A 23,771-nucleotide genomic window follows, 5' to 3' on the forward strand; every position below is an offset into this window, starting at 1 on the left:
GAGAACAATTTGACATATATATATACATATATATATGCTCGCTATTCATTTCTGAAGAAACGTAGGCTTGTAACATATTTTATTTGCTCATTTTTAACAAATGACATGTTTTTGGCGTCGCATGGCGACATTTTACATTTTCCAGTGATACTTCATCTGTTAATGTATACTGGGAATGTTTTGTGCATATTTATTTTCTTTGTTTTTGGACCCAAAGGTAATTGTTTTGAAATTGTTCACCATGTTTAAAGTGGATCTCATTGAGGTCTAAGTGTGACACCGGATTGGCCGATTTTTTTAAAGCATGAAAATGGGAAAACAAAGTCCAGGGGGAAATGGGAAATTACATACACTATCATGGAAACAGGAAGCCGGATCCAGGATTCTCACTAAACAATGTGGGATCAGGGATTAGACCCCCCAATGAGACCCCCTTTAAACAAAAGAATAACTATTTTATCATCTATAGTAAAAGGAAGTGACCTCTTTCCTTTATTCATAGTTTATTGTTACATTGTATTTTAGCTACTCAGTCAGTTTCCACATAGTTTTTCTGTTTTCTAATTGTTAAGATCAGTTTTCACCAAATAATTAATTATATATCCTTTAAAAAGAAATCTTTTTTATTTTATTTTTTATCTGCTTGGATCAACACCTTGAAATCTTTGATAAATCATTAATTATAACATTTCTTTCATAAATGAGTATATAAGTTGACCCAATAATTTTTAATTAAGCCTAACAAGTTGAAATTTTGAGGTAATGAGATATATAAATGGACCTAAAGGTACCTTATAATGAAGACTTAGAGGTCCATAAGTGAATTTATCTTCCTAGAGTCATCTTTTGTATCATATTTAACTGTTTGTAGGCATTTGAGATAAATATTTGATCATTTAGGGACCACATCAAAAGTTCAATGAAGGATAAAAAACTTAATTCACATAGTTTTTTCACTGACCCCTCCCCCCCCCCCCCCCCCTTCTTAACTTAATTTTGGAAAAATTGATTGACTAAAATATATATATATAATAATCAATGTCGGATAAACAAAACTTGCAGCAGTTTACCTCCCCCCCCCCCCTCTTTCCCCAAACTATTTGATTTTAGTTTGTTTCTCCTACTTTGATCTTTTGGTGTTGTCCCTTATTGGTCCACACTATATTCTATCATGATGCAGCTTGATTTGGATTTTAAGAAGAAATTTTGCTCGAATTGCTGTCGATTACATTTTACTACATTTTTCTAAAATCTATTGAACTGATTATGACAAAACTTGACAGTATAATGCTTGAAATAACCAGAATTACAAGTTTATTCAGCAAGAGAGTCTTATTTAGGTGTTATACCTCCAAATCATAGTATGTCACATCCGGTTGAATACGAAAAAGGGTAGAAAAAAAATTCCCTTGAATTTGACAGTTGTAGGAAATGAATCTTTTCATTGAAGTTAAACATTTCTGAGTCATAAACATATATGTCTTAAGAGTTACAAAGCACCATTACATTTTTAATTTGGTATTTCTATACCAACAAGAATGATACATATAACAAGCATGTGTCTATAGAACATGGATGCCCCACTCCCACTATCATATTCATGTTAATTGGACCCTGAAATTGGGGTAAAAACTCTATTTTGGCAGTAACATTAGAAAGATCATTTCATAGGGAACATGTGAACTGAATTTCAAGTTGATTAGCCTCCAACTTCATCAAAAACTACCTTGACCAAAAACTTTAACCTGAAGCTAGATCGACAAACAGCTGACAGACCGATGGAAGAAAGGATGCACAGACCGTAAAACATATGTGGGTAATGATTGCCATAAAGAATATTTTGGAAACATGAAGTTACATGGTTACTAAAGCTTGTACATAGGAAAAGAAGAGTGAAATTTTGATTGGTTAACTTCCAGTAATGGTTATTTTATTATATGCAATGAGAAGTGAAATTCTGTTTATATTATTAAGTACTGGACAGGACAAAACTTTACTCATGTCAAGTATTTCTATATTTGAAACAAAGATGAATTCTGCACAATTTTTTAGAAAAGTGTAAATTTAACAAAGACTTATAGGGGAAATCAATGGCGGTATTACATATATTACAGGTTAACATTTTATAAATGTTGGGCTGTTATTATGTTAACAGGTTTAATTTTTTTTCTATTTCTAACAGATGTGTTGAATGTCTACAATGTACAGAGTTTACTGATGGATATTAATAATGTTTCAACAAGCAAATTGTCTAATGGGAAAGTACTTAAATATTCTGTTGTATACCGGTAAATAACTTAAGTCCGAGAGGAAAAGTCATACCAGTAAATATCTTAAGTCAGAGGAAAAACAACTTTCCTTTTTCTTGTTATCAGTATTTCATTTTTAATATATTCATTATATTTTTTTGAGTTTAGTATGACATTCATTTTCACTGAACTAGTACACAGTTTAATTAAGGGGCCAGCTAAGGCCTGCCTCTGGGTGCAGGATTTTCTGGCTGCGTTGAATACCTATTCATAGCCTTTGGCTGTTATCTGCTCTTTGATCTGGGTTCAAGCAAAAAAGTGGTCTCTAATAAGACAGGTGGTCTTTTATTACAGATTCAATCTATATAAAATGTACACCAGAGGGATCTAAAATTGGTGGTCTTATAGTACAGGTTTTTGCTTAATACATATTGCCTCTTAAGGCAGGTTTGACTGTATATATTAGTTTGTTAAAAGTAAATGTGACAAAAGACCAACAGCCCAATGGCAGAAAAGGTCCATGTGAGCTTAGTCACGCTATGAACAGACATAAATCTTAAAAAGAAGATGTGTGATGCTTGTCATCGTCAAATAAAGGTAGAAAGGTACATGTCTTAGTATGAGGGTGGTAATGGGGGTACCTTCATGACTAATAACGGTTAAAATTCTTGCCAAATGACAACGTTAAATGTTGGTGCATGACGATAACATATGCATTTTCTTTTAGAGAATAAAAAATTGAATGATTTTGACAAATTACATTTATTGTTTCCCAAAAATAATGGTAACGATAGTTATTTTAGACCTCTGAGGAATCAAGATAAGGATATTTTGACATATCACGTAAAATTTTAATCAATTTGACCCTAAAGTAGCCGAAAATGGCCGTTTGACGCCTCACGGTAAAGGGCATTACTACCCTCTGGTAATGCTAATTAACCCATAAAAATCAATCATTATCCCCTGAGTATAAAGCAAGTGCAGAAGAGTCTAGTGTGTTGATTGATTGATTGTAGTTAAATAAAATTGAGAATGGAAATGGGGAATGTGTCAAAGAGACAACAACCCGACCAAATTACACCACTTTCAACACTTATTGTGCTATTTTAGAGTGGTCAGTTTTTATTGGTAGAAAACCAGAAAGACTGAAGAGAACCACTGACCTTTGGTAGGGAAACTGACAGTACAAGAATCAATTAAGATTGGGGTCAATTGCAACCTGAAGAGTTGACAGGCTAGAGATACGGTATTTGGACTTCTTAGACTGCCAAAGAGTGTAAACAATAATACATGAGCACACACGCTGAGATGTCTCGTCTGCTTCATCAAGATTGAATAACTCGTTACTCTATAAATTTGATCTATAAATAACATACTAGAATATAAATGGAGAACGTGTCCATGAGACACAATTATCCCAGCTTGAAAATATACAGCCAATTCTCAAGAAAGGGGAAAGTCACATGCCACCCAAACTAAAACTTGATCTGAATGTTGTCGTAATAAACATTGTATATTATGTTTCATAACATTTGGTTGAGGCAAACTCAAAGCTAGAGAACTGAAACCAATTTCTGGATCACATGTATAGACAGGCTGTGAAGGGTAACCTTAATAGCCCCTCTCTTAAAGCTGGGACTAAAAAAAATCAGTATTCAAATCCTTGTATTGACGAAATTGAACAAAACTGACTGTTAATAGTGAAATATTATCTTTTTATTCCCTTTTTATACATGTTTGAAGTAAAAGTCATCGTCTTTCATTGTTCGTCAAATTAATGCCCATTTAAATCTGAACCAGACAAGCCACTATTTTCATATGAGAGACCCCAATAATCATTCCGATAAAAATAAAATAGCAGGTGCACTCCTCCTTGTCCTGTTGAAGAAGAATTTAGTGAATTTCATGGGTTAAAATCTGATTGGCAATTTTCAAAGAGTTATGGCTTAACTACAAGTGTCTCGTAGAACTGAGCCAAGTCTTATGTTGCTGATAACAGCTTAGCTTTTTTACATGATATAACCAAGATGTTCGGTATGCACCACGAAGAACCAATCCTATAGACACATTCATCCTTCATAATATAGCATACTGTGTATTCATTTATTTTCGAGGGTATAAATTTTTGTGCATTGAGAACATCTTGCATCTTCGTGGATGTTTGGTTTCGTGGTTCTGCCAATCTCTGCGTATAAAGCCTACAGAAAATTTGTAATTCTTTTAACATTTGAATTCTTGGTTCACCTCCTTCCGATGAAAATTGGTATCCAACAAACAATAATGAATCTACAGTATACCAAATGCGATTATATAAGTAATAGTTTTATTTCAGAACTTGCCTGTTAATGATGAAGTTTTCCGCAATGGAAATTTTGTGTTTTTAAACATTCCAAACAATGTAATAATTTACTAATAATCCATTTATCTCACAACAAATTTAACCTAGCCAACAAGTACTTTTAAATATTTCATTAAAATGTGTGAATTTTCATTAAATTATGACAAATATTTCCTACTTAAAAACCAATCCTTTAATTATCCAATGAAACAATCAAGTTTCATTTAAGGCTATCTCAAAGTAAATTGTAAAAAGGAAAAGATTTTCTCTTACACAGGATGCAATACCTCTTGAAGTAAAATAACTCATACTAAGGGAAATAACTCAGGTACATTTGATAAAAAAAAAAAAAAATACTACAAGAAAACTTCAGCATTTAAATTTTATAACGAATTCGAATTCTTATTAATTTCAGAATATTTGAAAAACAGGGAAAGATTCTAGATTATTTTAATTTTAAAGATTGTAAATTTACAAAAAAACAAATTTTTCATCAGTTTTTAATATATTAATTCAACAAATAATTGAGAGATATCCCTTATGTAAACTTTCATTCTTGAGACATGCCCCCTTTAAATTTTCCAAACCACTTAGTAATATTTCCTGTCAATGTCATCATTCCAGGATTAAAATCTATAAATTATACACACTAATTCAATCATTTTTCAATTAAATGATCTCCTAATATAAACATATTTAGAAATACAATTCATTTTTATGAAACAAATATCTCTTGTAATTCAGGATATTACCTTACAGTAGAGTTATACAACTTAAGGGCATACGATACAGTTTTGATCCCAGATACAGTTTTGATCCCGTATTTACAGTTTGATGAAAATTTCAATTAGGCGATTTTTTGCCTGATAAAAACAAATATGTAATAAAAAATATGCCTTATGTGCTACTTTTTGAGTTAAATGAGGTCGAAATTTTGTATAGTTGCTCAAAATTCGGATTTGTGGCCGTATTTTTTCTTTCAAAAGAAAGACATAACTTTTTTGTTTTAAAAGATAAACACAAATTGTTTTTTGTTAAATAATAAGTAATTTCTGTATTTTATAAGTATTCTCAAAATTTATGCTTTTTTTTTATACAGAAATAACTCATATGTCGAGAAAATAACATTTTACGTTAGCAACCTCATTACCTCCCCTGTAACTGTATCGTATGCCCTTAACTAGGTATATGGTCAATGAACGTCTATAGTTCATATCAAAACAGTTAAAAAGCCAAACAAGTACAAAGTTGAAGAGCATTGAGGACCCAAAATTCCAAAAAGTTGTGCCAAATACAACTGTTTTCTGGTTGTTTGGTCTAGTCTAATTAGATGATGCAACCTTAGGAACACATAATTTCATTTAGTCCAGTGTTATCATGCACTCCTAAGTATACAAAATTTGGCTTCATTCAGTCTATCTACCTTAGGAATTAATCATTTTGCTTGGTCAAGTAATTCCTCAGTGATTCCATATATACACAACCAAGTTTTTCCCACACAAAAAGGGGCGCACCCCCTCCCCCACCCCTATTTATGCCTGTGGTAATATGACAAGTAAGTAAGGATGATGTCAGATGTTTATGTAGACAAGTATTTATTTTGAAGTATTAATTTCCTGTAACATACAATTTCTTTCCTGAAAACCTCAGAGTTATTTCCCTTTTCATTGTATATATTTTGTTTTCTCAACCCATCATTGTAGGTTACAAGGCTAAATTGTATTTAATGTAAGATTTATCCCCCTTTTCATTGTATATATTTTGTTTTCTCAACCCATCATTGTAGGTTACAAGGCTAAATTGTATTTAATGTAAGATTTATCCCCCTTTTTATTGTATATATTTTGTTTTCTCAACCCATCATTGTAGGTTACAAGGCTAAATTGTATTTAATGTAAGATTTATCCCCCTTTTCATTGTATATATTTTGTTTTCTCAACCCATCATTGTAGGTTACAAGGCTAAATTGTATTCTATGTAAGATTTTCCCCCCTTTTCACTGTATATATTTTGTTTTCTCAACCCATCATTGTAGGTTACAAGGCTAAATTGTATTTTATGTAAGATTTATCCCCCTTTTCATTGTATATATTTTGTTTTCTCAACCCATCATTGTAGGTTACAAGGCTAAATTGTATTTAACTATTATGGCATCTGGAACTTAAGAGGAAATCAGTGGCGGATCCAGAACTTTTCATAAGGAGGGGCCTGATGACTGACCTAAGTGTGTGTGGGGGGGAAGGGGGGGGGGGCTCTAGTCATGCTTCAGTGATTCCCTATATAATCAACCAAATTTATCCCATAAAAGGGGGGCTCAACGGCCCCCTTGGATCCGCCTATGGAAATATCAGGGAAGACATGTTTAAACCATGACTTAGCTCCTGTGAGATGGTTAACCATGGTTGATGATTTGGTGCCGTGACCCTTAATGACTCATTTCGTCATACTTTTGGATCAGTTAACAAATGCAATATTCATTAATTTCATTCTCTAAAAAAACATTCAATTCAATCTTAAACAGGTCTGACAGTATATATATCCTAGAATAAATAAATGTTAAAGATGCATGATGAGGTTCTTCTGAAATCTTAAAGAATAAAAAAAAAGTATAAGTACATTGCAATTGTATTAAATGAAAAAGAAAGATATGAAGGTTAAAACGGAAGATTCAAATAACAACTGAACTTGATAAATAAGTCAAGTGGAAAAGGAAGAATAAAGTCAGCTGATATGAGACAAACAGAAACAGGAAGTGTTATTGTCAGACATCTTTGAATTTTTGAAATAGCGTTCGCAAGTTCAATACAAAAAGGATAAATACCTGTTGGATGTCAGTTATGTGAAGGTGGAAATAAGATTAAATGGAAATGTTGCACATGTGACTCGCTCATGTGTGACAATTGCAAAGATGGGGTCATCTAAAGATTGGGAAAGACCATAAAATACTTAATATTAATGACCTTGGAAAATCTGAAGGGTCAAAGGACACAATAATATTCAGTGAAGTCAAATGTGATGAACATTCTTACCAAGCTTGCTGTCTGTACTGCAATACTTGTAATAAGTTTGTCTGTCCAAAGTGTATCACTAAAGTTCATAATGGACATGAGTTAATCGAGGAAGAAACTAGATATCATTGAGATGGGAGCCATCTCTGTGGGCCCCGCTGTGAATAATGTGCATTAAAAAATTGTATCTTTACCATAGGACATGGGTTTGTCAACTGAAATCAAAGTTTTTGACCTTGACCTTTGACCTAGGAAGTTGTAAATAAATTATGACACACCCTTTGGTGTTGGTTTATATACATGTCAAGTATAAACTTTGAAATGATAACGGTTCTCAAGATATAGAGCGGACACGATCTTTACCATAGGACATGGGGTTGTCAACTGAAACCAAAGATTTTGACCTTTAACTTTGCCCTAGGCAGTCATTCATAAATTATGACACACCCTCTGGTGTTGGTTCATATACATGTCAAGTATAAACTTTGAAATCATAACGGTTCTCAAGATATAGAGCGGACACGATCTTCACCACAGAACACAGGGTTGTCAACTGAAACCAAAGTTTTTTTACCTTGACCTTTGACCTAGGAAGTTGTACATACATCATGACACGCCCTCTGGTGGTGGTTAATAAACATGTAAAGTATAAAGTATGAAATCATAATGGTTCTCTAGATTCGGACGGATGGACGGACGGACGGACAGACTGATCACTATAGGGCGACCCGCCTAAAGGCGGGGCCCTAATTATATTAAGAAAATAGTAAATAGAAAAAGTAAATGGTTCAAGCATCATAAAATTGAGAATGGAAATGGGGAATGTGCCAAAGAGACAACAACCCGACCATAGAAAAAAAACAACAGCAGAAGGTCACCAACAGGCCTTCAATGTAGCGAGAAATTCCCACACCCGGAGGCGTCCTTCAACTGGCCCCTAAACAAATATATACTAGTTCAGTGATAATGAACGCCATACTAATTTCCAAATTGTACACAAGAAACTAAAATTAAAATAATACAAGACTAACAAAGGCCAGAGGCTCCTGACTTGGGACAGGCGCAAAAATGCGGCGGGGTTAAACATGTTTGTGAGATCTCAACCCTCCCCTATACCTCTAGCCAATGTAGAAAAGTAAACGCATAACAATACGTACATTAAAATTCAGTTCAAGAGAAGTCCGTGTCTGATGTCAGAAGATGTAACCAAAGAAAATAAACAAAAAGACAATAATACATAAATAACAACAGACTACTAGCAGTTAACTGACATGTCAGCTCCAGACTTCAATTAAACTGACTGAAAGATTATGATTTCATCATATGAGCATCAGGCACAATCCTTCCCGTTAGGGGTTTAGTATCATACCATCATAACATATATGAGAAGAACATAACCTGTGTCATGCCAACAACTGGTTTTTGAATAAATGTGTTTAGTTACGATGCAAAGACCCTATAAGTGAATCAATATTAACGCCAAAATATGCAATCTTTAATGACCTGACAACAGTATCGTAACTATATCCCTTCTTAACCCTTTCCTCCATAATGACGCCTTTTGACGCCACCCCCTTTACTCCATAATGACGCCTTTTGACGCCTGTGTAGTACCTCAGTTGAAACGCTATGTCTCCAAAATGTCTGCATCAGACTTAAAAAAAATTGTATCCAATATGAAAAGGAGATTCATGAGAATATCTGACTTGAATTTCATTGATGAAATATTAGTTTTCACAATGCATTAACACTTTAAACCTGATGATTTTTTTTACGGAAAAAAATCCTATGCGAATCAAGTATTTAAAAATAAAATATCCATGGAGTAATGGGTTAATAAGTCTATTCAAAGGTTTTGTTAGTTTTTGAGGTGAATACTGACACCTTTGTGCTTTATAAAGAATATTTCCATAAAAAATTGGATGTGAAATACCTGAACGTATAAGAAGTCTGCATGTTGAGCTATATTTACTAATGATGTCCTTATACCGATGATAAAATTTAGTAAATGTTTTGACTAGTTTGTGATATCGAAAACCCTGGTGTAATAATTTTTCAGTGATACATAAATTTCTCTTGTTAAAATCTAAAACATTGTTACACAAGAGTGCACACACTGAAATGTCTCGCCTTCTTTACTAATCATTGATATTATGTTGATAGTCCTAAGTATAAAGCTTTAACAACTGCCACATAAACTTAACATAAACCAAGATAGCTAAACAAAGACAAATGAACCATGAAAATGAGGTCAAGGTCAGATGAACCATGCCAGGCAGACATGTACAGCTAACAATGCTTCCATACAATAAATATAGTTGACCTATTACTTATAGTTTAAGAAAAACAGACCAAAACACAAAAACTTAACACTGTGCAATGAACCGTGAAATTGAGGTCATGGTCAAATGAAACCTGTGGGACTTACATATAGATCATAAAATATTTCCATACACCAAATATAGTTGACCTTTGGCATATAATATTAGGTAAAAAGACCAAAACTCAAAAACTTAACTTTGACCACTGAACCATGAAAATGAGGTCAAGGTCAGATGACATCTGCCCGCTAGACATGTACACCTTACAATCATTCCATACAACAAATATAGTAGACTTATTGCACAAAGTATGGGAAAAATAGACCAAAACACAAAAACTTAACTATAACCACTGAACCATGAAAATGAGGTCAAGGTCAGATGACACCTGCCAGTTGGACATGTACACCTAACAGTCCTTCCATACACCGAATATACTAGCCCTATTGCTTATAGTATCTGAGATATGGACTTGACCACCAAAACTTAACCTTGTTCACTGATCCATGAAATGAGGTCGAGGTCAAGTGACAACTGTCTGACGGGCATGAGGACCTTGCAAGGTACGTACATACCAAATATAGTTATCCTATTACTTATAATAAGAGAGGATTCAACATTACAAAAATTCTGCACTTTTTTTTTCAAGTGGTCACTGAACCATGAAAATGAGGTCAAGGACATTGGACATGTGACTGACAGAAACTTCGTAACATGAGGCATCTATATACAAAGTATGAAGCATCCAGGTCTTCCACCTTCTAAAATATAAAGCTTTTAAGGAGTTAGCTAACGCCGCCGCCGCCGCCGCCACCATAGCCGCCGCCACCGGATCACTATCCCTATGTCGAGCTTTCTGCAACAAAAGTTGCAGGCTCGACAATACACGAGCGAATCGTACAAGTTGAGATATATAAACACCGTAAGATGGTGACAAGGGAACGTCACCATCTAAAAATGGATAATTAACGATAGGAAATGAAAAATCATCTCTTTTATCATAAATTTTAGTATTCAGCTTTCTGTTAGTGATATAGATATCAATATCGAGGAAAGGGCAGTGGTCATTGTTAGTATTAGGTTTATTTAAAGTAAGTTCAACAGGATAAATTTCTTTAATATACATACTGAAGTCGTCATTATTGAGAGCCAAAATATCATCCAAATATCTAAAAGTATAATTAAATTTGTTTATCAGATGTTGTTTCGATGGGTCTTTGCTTATTTTTGTCATAAATTGTAACTCATAGCAATACAAAAACAGGTCCGCAATAAGTGGTGCACAGTTAGTCCCCATTGGAATTCCGATAATCTGACGATATATGGAATCCCCAAAGCGAACAAAAATGTTATCTAGTAAAAATTCAAGGGCATATATCAGTTTTACAAACAAATCTTAATGACTAAAATGTATTGTAAATCTTGAATTAGTTTAGTATACATAGGATGAATTTTAGAAGATGTTTTTTTTTTAAATGCAGGCCAGAATTATTATAAAACAGAATGATTTTTAATTTATTTCTTTCCTTTTAGTCGATCTATACATATTGTAGAGTCATCACTGGTTATACTTATAATATAATTATTTCTGTGACTGCATCCTACATTAATTTGTAGGATCCTTTACAATAGATATCTCAGCTGATCTGTAATAATTCCATCTTCATGCTTTTTACATCATGTACTGTATAACAAAGGTAGATTAAAACTGACGAGGAAAGGTAACTCAAGGCCACTGAAAGCTTTATTTTGAGTGGTCTGGTTACAAGAGCGCAATTATTCGTAATGCATTTTCCATAGGGTACCACTAGTGTTCCGTATTTTTTTTCTCGAAAACTACACAAACTAGGGAAAAACGGGTAGCAGTTCCTGTTACTAGAAAGGCCAGTTTTGCATTACAATAAAAAAAATATATAAGGTCATGCAGCTCACATTGACTTAAAATGCAGTTGAAAAAGATCGTCTATTTTTTTTCGCTTAATGAAAAAGGCACATTTTTAATGGCTCCAACGTGCAGAAATGGAAGATATTTTCTATACCTCGTGAAATGTGGATATGATTTTCGGCAATTTTTACACCTAATTGGATAAGCTTTCGATTAAATGTAATTCCTATCCTGTATCATCCAATCAGAAGCCGTATAGGATTCTATTCTGAGTACCATCTTGGGGTAAAAAACTTGCCGGTAAAATGTAAACAAATAATTGCGCTCTTGTAACCATTTAGTGCAGGCGATTTGGTGCCACAATATCTTAGTAGCATGAGTTCAAATCTCAGCAGTGATAACTTGCCATACCATAATTATACCTGAATACACATTCTGTTTATAAATTACATTGTCAATGTTTTATTACAGATACATTGTAATAATCTTATTGACTTTTTAATATATATATATATAAATATGTTGTTAACATACTTTGGATTAAAATATTATAATGTATAGAAATTGATTAAAAGTAACATCTTAATTTAACTAAATTCAATTAGTCACTAAGATACATTAGTGATAATCACCTAAGTTAAATCATATATTAAAGGGGGGGGTGGGGGTGGTCACTATAATATTCTGGCACAGGTTAATCAACTTATAGATAATCTTGTTGACTTTTTATTTTGATGTAAAAACATTCTGCCGTAATGATAGGTAAATAAAAGTGAAATAGAAATCAGATGAAATTCACAGTAGAATGGTAGAGTGCTTTCAAGTTCATTTCATTTAGAGTAAACAAGTGATAAATTTACTAGGGATAAGATAGCTATATACAACTTGTGATTGTGTTTATGTGTTTACTTTTTTTTTGATTGACTGAATTCATTTTATTTTTTAAACATTTGGAATTTATAACTATGAGAAATGTTACATTGTTGAGAATTATGAAGGGGGTGAGAAGGGATATATCGGGATATTGTTGTTTATTCATATCAGGAAATTATAAGGTTATTAAAACCATGAATGAATGACATCCCCACCCCACCCTACCCCACCCTCATGGTTGGTGCTTCAAGGTATGACTTCCCTAGGTTTCCTCACTCGAAACCATAAATGAATGACTACCCCAGTTCACCCCCACCCTCCTGATGAGGTATGATTATCCTTGGCTTCCTCAGGTAATGACCCTTATTCATTACATTTTATTAATAAATTATTCTTTAAAGAAAACCTTCAACTTCAATCTTAAAAAATCCTTACAGTATGTATATACCCCCAATATATAAAATTTAAATACCTTTGATACCGTTATATTACATGTCAAAATAGTAGATTTAAATAGATATTTAAAAATATATATAGAGACAAGGAAGTTATATAAAGTCAGACATCTTTAAATTTTGAAATGGCATTTGCAAGTTCAATACAAAAAAGTCAAATTCCAGTTGGATGTCAGTTATGTGAAGGTGGAAATAAGATTCAATGGAAATGTATTACATGTGAATCGCTCATGTGTGACAAGTGTAAGGATGGGGTCCATCTAAAGATTGGGAAAGATCATAAAATAATTAACATTAATGATATTGGAAAACCTGAAGGACAAAAGAACACAATTATATTCAGTGAAGTCAAATGTGAAGAACATTCTAACCAAGCTTGCTGTCTATTCTGTAAAACTTGTAATAAGTTTATCTGTCCAAAGTGTATCACTAAAGTTCATAATGGACATGAGTTAATTGAAGAAGAAGACTATAATAATGGAAAAGTAGAACTGACTCCAAAACAGAAGAGTGAAATTAAGTTAGAAATATCCAAAGAATATACAACAGATCTTACTTATATTCACTTTATAGCAGTATGTTCTGATGGTTCTATGTGGATGGGGGATGGTACCAGATCAAAGTTACAACATGTCAAACTTAGGGAGAATAGAACTGAAGTAATAACAAGTCTAAACACTAAGATTTGGGGAATGGCTAAAACTGATTCAAATAACATTCTTGTTATAACAAAAGGTGAGACTAAACTCAAACTAATCAACACCTTGACAGGGGAGATAACTGATTCCAGGTGTGATGTAAAACCATTGTATCCAATCAGTATCCATGTGACCAGTGATCACAGAGTTATCATAGGAGCCAAGTCTGGAGGTTATCCATTCCCTGCCACAGGAAGACGTGTAGTGGTGGTCATGGATCAGGAAGGGAAACAACTCAAGGTATATGAACATGAGAAACATAACAAACGATTATTTACCCTCCCTGTAAATGTCACCTGTATCAGTGATAGTAACATCTGTGTGGTGGACAGGTTAGATGATGATAGCAGAGGTAGAGTGGTAGTGTTATCACCAGGAGGAGACATTCTAGGCACTTACACTGGTCACCCTGATGTCAACACTGAGGAGAAACTATTTAAACCTCGTCGAATACTTACAACACCATCAGATAATATCATTGTTACAGATACTAACAATCATTTATTACATATACTGACTGATCAAGGACAAATTATTACCTACTACAATCTGCATGAAATGGGGATCTTACTTCCAGTATCCCTTGCTCTGTCTACACCAGGAACTATCTATATAGGATGTGTTAGTAAGAGAGGAAGTCCAGACACAAAGGCCAAACTTTATCAGTTAAACTATTCTGGATTCTAGTGATTTCCCTTGCTGTCTACATCAGGAACTATCTTAATAGGATGTCTTAGTGAGATAGGAAGTCCAGACACTACTTTTCTGGATTCTAAAGATTCCCTTGCTCAGTCTAAATCAGGAACTTTTTATAAAGGATGCATTTATAAAAAAGAAAGACCAGCTACCAGAAAAAACAAACTTTATGAGAATAATCAGGATTAAGAAGATGATCATTGTTTAAAAAGAACTATCCATATAGGATAACATGAGTTAGAATTCTTTGGATTTTATTGATTCAGGAACTAGATACAGAAATTAGTTATATGGATTTGGATTTGAACAATAATTTGAATAATATAACATTTCGATTGAAAACTTATAAATTTCTGGTTTTTTTTTAACATTGATACATGACAAACAAAGCCAGACAATCTCTGCTGATTTTTAACTGATTTTGTGTTTTCATTATGAACCATAAAAACAAATTTCTACAAAGTATCAAGTCTTTAACTTTTATATTAAATGGTACAGGTTGCAGCATATTTGTTAACAATAGATGCAAATATTTTTTTTAAATATTTTTTTTAATAAATTTTACATGGTTTCGATATAGGACAAGAGTCTGGAAAAGGTCATGACCGTTTTTGAAAGGCCAGACACTGAAATGACGTATCTTGGATAAATACCCTTTTCCAGTTCAGGAGTCATTGGCTTGAATGATCCCCATTATGACAAGCTGCTTTTATTTGTTTTCCATTGTCAAGATATCTTTTAAAGTTAAGTAAGATATATAACAAATAATATATAAAGGACAAGGTACGATAAGGTCCCTTTTTGGCCCCTTATTTTCTCATTTTTAAAATGATCTGTTTTTGAAAGCTACTTATTATGTTAAAATATTCCCTGATGCTTGAAGTTAGTTTGGATGAACTTCAAAATCATGAATTTTAACAACTGGGTGAGGTGAGGGGGGTAATCTTTCATTTATTATTCAAATATTGTAATTTTTATTCCTTTTTCAGGTGTTTCTTAAAACTATTTTTTAGTTTTTAAGTGCCTGCACCAACGTGACTCAAGAATTTTTTATTCTGATGTCAATAGCACTGATTTTGCTGTCTAAATCGCCCTAATTTCTTCTGGGTCACGTAGGCACACCCTATTAAATTTTAAGAAACAATGACCAAAAATCATTATTTTTCCTTCTTTTAACCTTTCTGATGCCCTTTTATCCCCATAATCTCACTAAGTTTCTAAAATTAATAGTTTAGAAGTTAATCCAAACAAACTTCAAAACTAAGGGAATATTTTAATGTGATAAGTAGCTTTCCAAAGCAGAATTCAAAAAATGAGAAAATAGGGGGGTCAAAACAAGCCTTATCGTGCCTTGTCCTTTAATGAATTAACACATTATTTGGATACAAAAAATCATTTGAATTGCAATTTAAATCAATTTTTTCCCTGTTTCCTGTTTTATGATTTCATCTTTAGAAACTGCAGAGATTATCAAAGAAATATTTTTAAAAGGACAGGCGAAAGATACCAATGGGACATTCGAACTCATAATTTGAAATAAACTGACAATGCCTCACAAGGCTAAAAAAGTAAAAGACAAGGGAACAAACAACAGTACACAAAACACAAAATAGAAATAAACTGACAATGCCTTGGATAAAAATGAAAAAGACAAGGAACAAACAACAGTACACAAAACACAAAAAACAAAAGACAATTTACCCCTCAAGAGTACTTAGTTGGTTGGGTTGTGACATAGCAACAGGAACCCAACTCAGTACTCTTGAAGGGTAAGCAGCTCCTGCTCCACATGTGGCACCTGTTGTGTTGCTCATGTTAGTACAAACCCAGTTTTTGGATTGTATTGGTGAGATTTGGAGCATATCCTCTATCATCTGAAGTTTATGCAAGTTGAAACCTAGGTATATATCATATTTATATGTGATCATCATAAAGGTGCTCTTCGATTGGATGCAGCCAGTGGCTGATCCAAAAATTTTTATAAGGGGGCCGCTCCAGTCATGCTTCAGTGATTTCCTGCACCCAGCCCCCACTGGATCAGCCTATGGCAGCAAGTTACAACTGCATCAAATAGAAATTATTACCTTGTGTCTCCAAAACTCTTCCTCAAGCTACCAAGGGTTGAGAGGAGGGGAATGGATTGAAACCCTTAGGTAGAGAGGATGTATTCCTCAATCTACCAAGGGTTGAGAGGAGGGGAATGGATTGAAACCCTTAGCTAGAAAGGATGTATTCAACTAATCTACCAAGGGTTGAGAGGAGGGGAATGGATCGAAACCCTTAGCTAGAGAGGATGTATTCCTCAATCTACCAAGGGTTGAGAGGAGGGGAATGGATCGAAACCCTTAGCTAGAGAGGATGTATTCTACCAAGGGTTGAGAGGAGGGGAATGTATCGAAACCCTTAGCTAGAGAGGATGTTGAGAGGAGGGGAATGGATCGAAACACTTAGCTAGAGAGGATGTATTCCTCAATCTACCAAGGGTTGAGAGGAGGGGAATGGATCGAAACCCTTAGCTAGAGAGGATGTATTCTACCAAGGGTTGGGAGGAGGGGAATGGATCGAAACACTTAGCTAGAGAGGATGTATTCTACCAAGGGTTGAGAGGAGGGGAATGGATCGAAACCCTTAGCTAGAGAGGATGTATTCCTCAATCTACCAAGGGTTGAGAGGAGGGGAATGGATCGAAACCCTTAGCTAGAGAGGATGTATTCTACCAAGGGTTGAGAGGAGGGGAATGGATCGAAACCCTTAGCTAGAGAGGATGTATTCGACCAAGGGTTGAGAGGAGGGGAATGGATCGAAACCCTTAGCTAGAGAGGATGTATTCTACCAAGGGTTGAGAGGAGGGGAATGGATCGAAACCCTTAGCTAGAGAGGATGTATTCAACCAAGGGTTGAGAGGAGGGGAATGGATCGAAACACTTAGCTAGAGAGGATGTATTCTACCAAGGGTTGAGAGGAGGGAAATGGATCGAAACCCTTAGCTAGAGAGGATGTATTCAACCAAGGGTTGAGAGGAGGGGAATGGATCGAAACCCTTAGCTAGAGAGGATGTATTCAACCAAGGGTTGAGAGGAGGGGAATGGATCGAAACCCTTAGCTAGAGAGGATGTATTCAACTAATCTAGAAATATTTAAACTACTTTTACTGGTCCTAGATCATATGATCATTTGAGATATAAAGGTCTGGTTCCCTGTGCAAATGAACATCTAACAGAAAAATGATGTTAACCCACACAGATTCTTTTATAATAAGCAGATTATGTGTTTCAGTTACAGCTGATTTCCTAATGCTTGTAGAGGAAAACTTTGGTTGGCTTGCTTGCTTTGTTTGTATTATTATTTATACAAGCTTTGTAATTAAGTTTGACATTTCCAAACAATAAATATGAAATAGTTAAACCTGTATATATCATATTTAAATTTAATTGGACATCATCCTAATATAATTGTACAATATACAAACAAAGCAAGCAAGCTATAGACCAAAGTCTTTCTGTACATGCATTAGGAAATTAGCTGTAACTGATCTATCGTTTAGTGACACCTGCCAGGTATATTGGTGAACACTGTATATCACCATCTCATTATGTCTTTTGGTTGTTTATAGGCCATTAGGTTGCTGTTTCCAAGTGACATATACCCCATATCTACAAACCATTTGCTAATTTTAAACTGCTTTTTAAAAATTAAATACTTACAGACATCAATTAAAGCTGAACTTTGATCATCTTCTCTGTAGGGTGGTAAATCATAATGATGCCACAGTGGCACATCTCTAATTTGATAGTAGCCATGATTATCTGGCACCCTTGGAATGGATGGTGAAATCCTGTAGCAGTCTGTCCAATGACCAACTTGTCCTTCATAATGTGCAGGCATCCTTCATTGCGGTCTACCTTAAAAAAAAAAAGGGGGAGGTTTTAGAAGCCACAACTATACCAGATATAAGTCCTTCATAATGTGCAGGCATCCATCATTGCAGTCTACCTAAAAATAAAAAGGAAGGTTTTAGAAGTCACAACTATACCAGCAACTCCATATCTCCATCTTTTTCATTGGGAATGAGAAATCTTTTTAACTGAAAAATAAACCAATCAAAATTAAGTACTGTATATATACATATTCAGAAATTAATTATTGCATTTATTATTATGAATGCTTGCACTTCAACTCTAACAAGAATGCAAAATCTAATCAATGAAATTGCAAGTTTTTTTATTGTGAATCTGATATTGTCGCATTTTTTCACTAGGATGTAAGCTGATGACTGTAATTCTGTTCAAGGTCATTCTAAGATTGCGGATGCAGAATTACGTCAGAATCTATATTGTCTGTTAAAGTGTTTCTATGAAATATTCTATATTTTAAAGCATATATTGGTATGATATATACTTAATTTAAAGCTTCACACGAAAAGTCACAAATTACTACCGAGAAATGAATATGAAACAGGAAATTTGATTTGAAAATATAGGTTTTTTTTAATCTATAAATAACTACAAAGAAAAACGTTTTCATTCTTCAAATATTAAATTTTGAAACATCAAACTTAACTTTTATTATAAACATGAGAAGGCAGTAAAAATACCAAGAAATTTTGTCATTTAATCATATAGACCATAAGTGTTTTTCTAAATATATCTCTAAATATTTTAAACCCTTGACTTTGTCAAGAGGAGTATAAACACTCTATAATGTGACATTTTATTATTATAAAGTCTTGTATAAAATAATAATACTCTTAAAATTGATTCATTGATTTTTGGTGTTTTAACGCCACTTTTAAGCGCCACATTTAGGCTATTTCGTGGAGGCCAGTTTTTATTGGTCGAAGAAGCCAGAGTGCCGGAGAAAACCACAGACCTTTGATAGAAAAACTGAAAATCCTAGTCAATTAAGATTGGAGTTGAGTGCACCAGAACGAGCCATGTTCCACCTCACGACCTCAGTGTTGACTGACTAGTGATTACAGTAGTAACTACTGAGACCACTCGGCCACAGAGGCCCCTAATACTCTTACAACAATCCCATCCAAATTGAATATATTTTACTAATAATTCAATATAAGGAATTATACTGTATAATCATCTGCAAACCAATCACTAAAATTATGAAATAAAATAAAACGATCCCATCCAAATTGGTTACAGTTCACTAATCATTCAAAAAGGAATTATACTGTATAAGTCTGCAAACCAATAAGTATAATCATGGAATAAAACAACTCATTAATTCTGTGTTAGATGGCTATATAGGACCTCCATTATATACAGGAGAAATCAATAGGATCAAGCCATTAGTTATCTGTCAGGAAAGGATGGTACTTCAACATGCTATATCTTTCCTGTAGTTACATCTGATCAAGTGCACTTACATAAAACCATCTTCAGAGATCAAGTTTAAACTCATTACAAACTAATAATGTGTATGTGACAGATAATATCTGATGTCAAGTGGGAATCATATGTAATCAACAGGTATTGATGGTGATCCAGATTAAGGTTGACAGAGGATAACAATGTAATAGTCAATGCATTTTCTTTATTGAAGCATCCCCCCTTTTTTCTCTACTTTGAGTCTAAAGAAATAACTAGAATGCATATGATATCCTGTTAATTAAAGCATACCCAAACTAGTAATTCAAAATATCTGGAAAACAGGAAGCTGATGTTAACGTTAAACAGATCCATAAATGGTTTTATAATGATTATGCAAAATGGGTTTTTTCATTTCTTCATTTTCATGACATTCAAAAAATAATTTGTTCATTAGAAGATTTGAATGATGAATATCAAACATGCAATATGATTGTTCTTCATAAATATCAGTTCTTTTACATGCTATGTATGTCCTCTAGGAATTAAAATTTGATATGCACAGCAGAAAGGAGAACCACTGGGGATAGGAATCATAACTTATAATCATCATTAATTTCATGTCAGTAAACATTATGTATCAAAGGACAGAAGACCATCAAAAGAGAAACTAATTAATGACTAACAGAGAAGTATTATATTACATCACAGTTGATTTTTGAAAAGCTGGAGCATAAAATGTTCCAATGCGAATATATCTCTAGCTTTCATTATTTTCCATGCATTGAAAGTTGAAAATATTAAAAACTGACCTGTGAACAACTAAAGCTTGATATTGAGGCCAGTATCATTGAGATCAAATATAACACCAGGTGTATTCCACTACTGGTCAATCAATTAGTTAAAACAAGATAAATAACACTATAATTACAAAACTGATTAACTTAATCTGATATTGTAAACAAAGGGGTAACCTCAGATCTAAATATATATAGACCATGTGGGGAGATGCCCCTAAATAACTTCTGTGGGATGACTTATCTGATAATTGTAAACAAAGGGGTAACCTCAGATCTAAATATATAGACCATGTGAGGAGATGCCCCTAATTTACTTCTGTGGGATGACTTGTCTGATAATGTAAACAAAGGGGCTACCTCAGATATAAATATATATAGAGCCTGTGATGAAATGCACCTATACCTTTTGGGGATAACTACCCTCCTAGATTTGAACAGGGAAAGGGGGTAGTCTCTGTGCCCTTGGGTGATAAAAACCCTCCTAAACTGCCAGATAAAAAAAGGTGATTGCAGTAGAGCACCCAGTCTGTGGCGTGGGTGATATAAAGGTACAAATACCTTAACAGAGGGTTTACTCTTCAGTCAAGAGATCATGAATTTTGGTCATGATGATTAACAATACAAGGGTCAAACCAATGTCAATAGTTATCCTTAGGAATGAGTATCTTATAGTAATTTCCTCCCTTTATAGAGAGATTAGTTTGAATTATCTCCCTTTATAGAGGGGGATTAGCTTTAATACATTGTAATGCTTTATTATCTCCTCAGTAATTTGCTCTTTTTCTTATCACATTCCCAGTACTTGAAGGAGAAAATCAAAAACAGATGGCAGGTTGTAGTCGGTAACAATTTGTTGATATTTTTTGTCCTTTTGTCATAACCACACTTTTATTTTTTTACAAACTCTTGACATAAATGTTGAGGACCAACACAAATACAAAAACATCACAGTTACTTGATACTCTCTAACTTTTGTCTTTGTAAAACTATAAAAAATTGTGAAGAATAAATTGGGAAATTTGCAAATTAAGGGGGAGGGGGCAAGTTGCTAGGGCCTTGCCTCCCTTATGGAGCACATTTATGGTTAATCTAGAATATTTTTTGCCTATTCCACTTTAAAATGTGTCTTAAGTCTCAAAGTCCTGAATCCGCATCTGATTAATTAGAAATTAAAAATTTCACCATAAAAATACTGATGCAATCCTTTGATAAAAGGATGAACTATTTTTAGCTTCCAATGACATGTGATGCATGTGATCAGAAGTTGTGTTGACAGTTTAGTCAACAAAGCATATGGAGTCAGAAGAATCACAAGAACTAGTTGACCACTCAGACACAGAGGCCATAAATTAATGACAGGATTTCGTACAGATCTGGAAACCCTAAAGAATATTGTAAGCAGTCTAAATTTTGATTTTGACTACTCCAATAAAAAAATATGAATTAGGACTAGGGCTAGGCTAGTGTGACAGCAACCTTACAAAATGATGCAAAACAATTTAAATTAATTATACAATCTGTTGTAAAATAAGGTTTATTTTTGGGTTTCTCATTGTTAAAGGCCATACGGTTGCCTATAATTGCTAAAATCCCCTTCATTTAATCTTTGGTGGATTATAAGTTGACTCATTGGCAATCAATACCATATCTCCTTATTTTCATAAAAATAAAAAATAAAACATCTTCTAATTACAATGAACTTGCTCTGACTATTGCTATGTACTTTTCATGTCCACCAAATTCTGTAAAAGTAAAAGCTTAATTAAGGACAATGGAAATTATTTATGATCAATAAAAAAACTTAAAGTTGTAAACAGTGTAACCTGCCTAATCAGACATCCGAATTTTCCAACATCCTGCTTTAACTGACACATTTTCATTGTTCAAAAATACAACTATCCTTGCAGAAAAAAACTGAGTATAACGACACCCTGCTTAATTTGGCATTTTTAGCTCACCTGGCCCGAAGGGCCAAGTGAGCTTTTCCCATCACTTGGCGTCCGTCGTCCGTCGTCGTCGTCGTTAACTTTTACAAAAATCTTCTCCTCTGAAACTACTGGGCCAAATTAAACCAAACTTGGCCACAATCATCATTGGGGTATCTAGTTTAAAGAATGTGTGGCGTGACCCGGCAAACCAACCAAGATGGCCGCCATGGCTAAAAATAGAACATAGGGGTAAAATGCAGTTTTTGGCTTATAACTCAAAAACCAAAGCATTTAAAGCAAATCTGACAGGGGTAAAATTGTTTATCAGGTCAATTTCTATCTGCCCTCAAATTTTCAGATGAATCCGACAACCCGTTATTGGGTTGCTGCCCCTGAACTGGTAATTTTAGGTTATTTTTGCTGTTTTTGGCTATTATCTTGAATATTATTATAGAGATAAACTGTAAACAGCAATAATGTTCAGCAAAGTAAGATTTACAAATAAGTCAACATGACCAAAATGGTCAGTTGACCCCTTTAGGAGTTATTGACCTTTATAGTCAATTTTTAACCATTTTTCCTAAATCTTAGTAATCTTTTACAAAAATCTTCTCTGAAACTACTGGGCCAAATTAATCCAAACTTGGCCACAATCATCTTTGGGATATCTAGTTTAAAAAATGTGTGGCGTGACCCGGTCAACCAACCAAGATGGCCGCCATGGCTAAAAATAGAACATAGGGGTAAAATGCAGTTTTTGGCTTATAACTCAAAAACCAAAGCATTTAGAGCAAATCTGACAGCGAAAAGTGTTTATCAGGTCAAGATCTATCTGTCCTGAAAAATTTCAGATGAATCAGACAACCTGTTGTTGGGTTGCTGCCCCTGAATTGGTAATTTTAAGGAAATTTTGCTGTTTTTGGTTATTATCTTGAATATTATTATAGATAGAGATAAACTGTAAACTGCAATTATAGTCAGCAAAGTAAGATTTACAAATTAGTCAGCATGACCAAAATGGTCAGTTGACCCCTGAAGGAGTTATTGTCCTTTATAGTCAATTTTTAACCATTTTTTCGTAAATCTTAGTAATCTTTTACAAAAATCTTCTTCTCTGAAACTACTGGGCCAAATTAAACTAAACTTGGCCACAGTCATCATTGGTGTAACTTGTTTAAAAAATGTGTGGCGTGACCTGG

At 33.9% G+C, this 23,771-nt stretch overlaps 1 protein-coding gene across 6 annotated transcripts in view; it reads right to left on the reverse strand.

Annotated features, from left to right (window-relative positions):
- The window catches only part of LOC143056552 (rap1 GTPase-activating protein 1-like), a 174,056-nt gene that overhangs the window by 148,240 nt on the left and 2,045 nt on the right, over positions 1-23,771 (reverse strand). For 5 of the 6 annotated variants that reach the window (XM_076229647.1, XM_076229645.1, XM_076229650.1 and 2 more), the window contains exon 2: positions 18,228-18,425. In XM_076229647.1, coding sequence (XP_076085762.1) covers positions 18,228-18,408 — 181 coding nt within the window. In that variant the 5' untranslated portion in view covers positions 18,409-18,425. Of the gene's footprint in view, positions 1-4,588; positions 4,794-18,227; positions 18,426-23,771 lie in introns of those variants that run through there. The other variant, XM_076229649.1, reaches the window with a different exon arrangement.

This window comes from Mytilus galloprovincialis, chromosome 13, assembly GCF_965363235.1.
Source record: "Mytilus galloprovincialis chromosome 13, xbMytGall1.hap1.1, whole genome shotgun sequence".
In the NCBI taxonomy this organism is placed as follows: domain Eukaryota; kingdom Metazoa; phylum Mollusca; class Bivalvia; order Mytilida; family Mytilidae; genus Mytilus; species Mytilus galloprovincialis.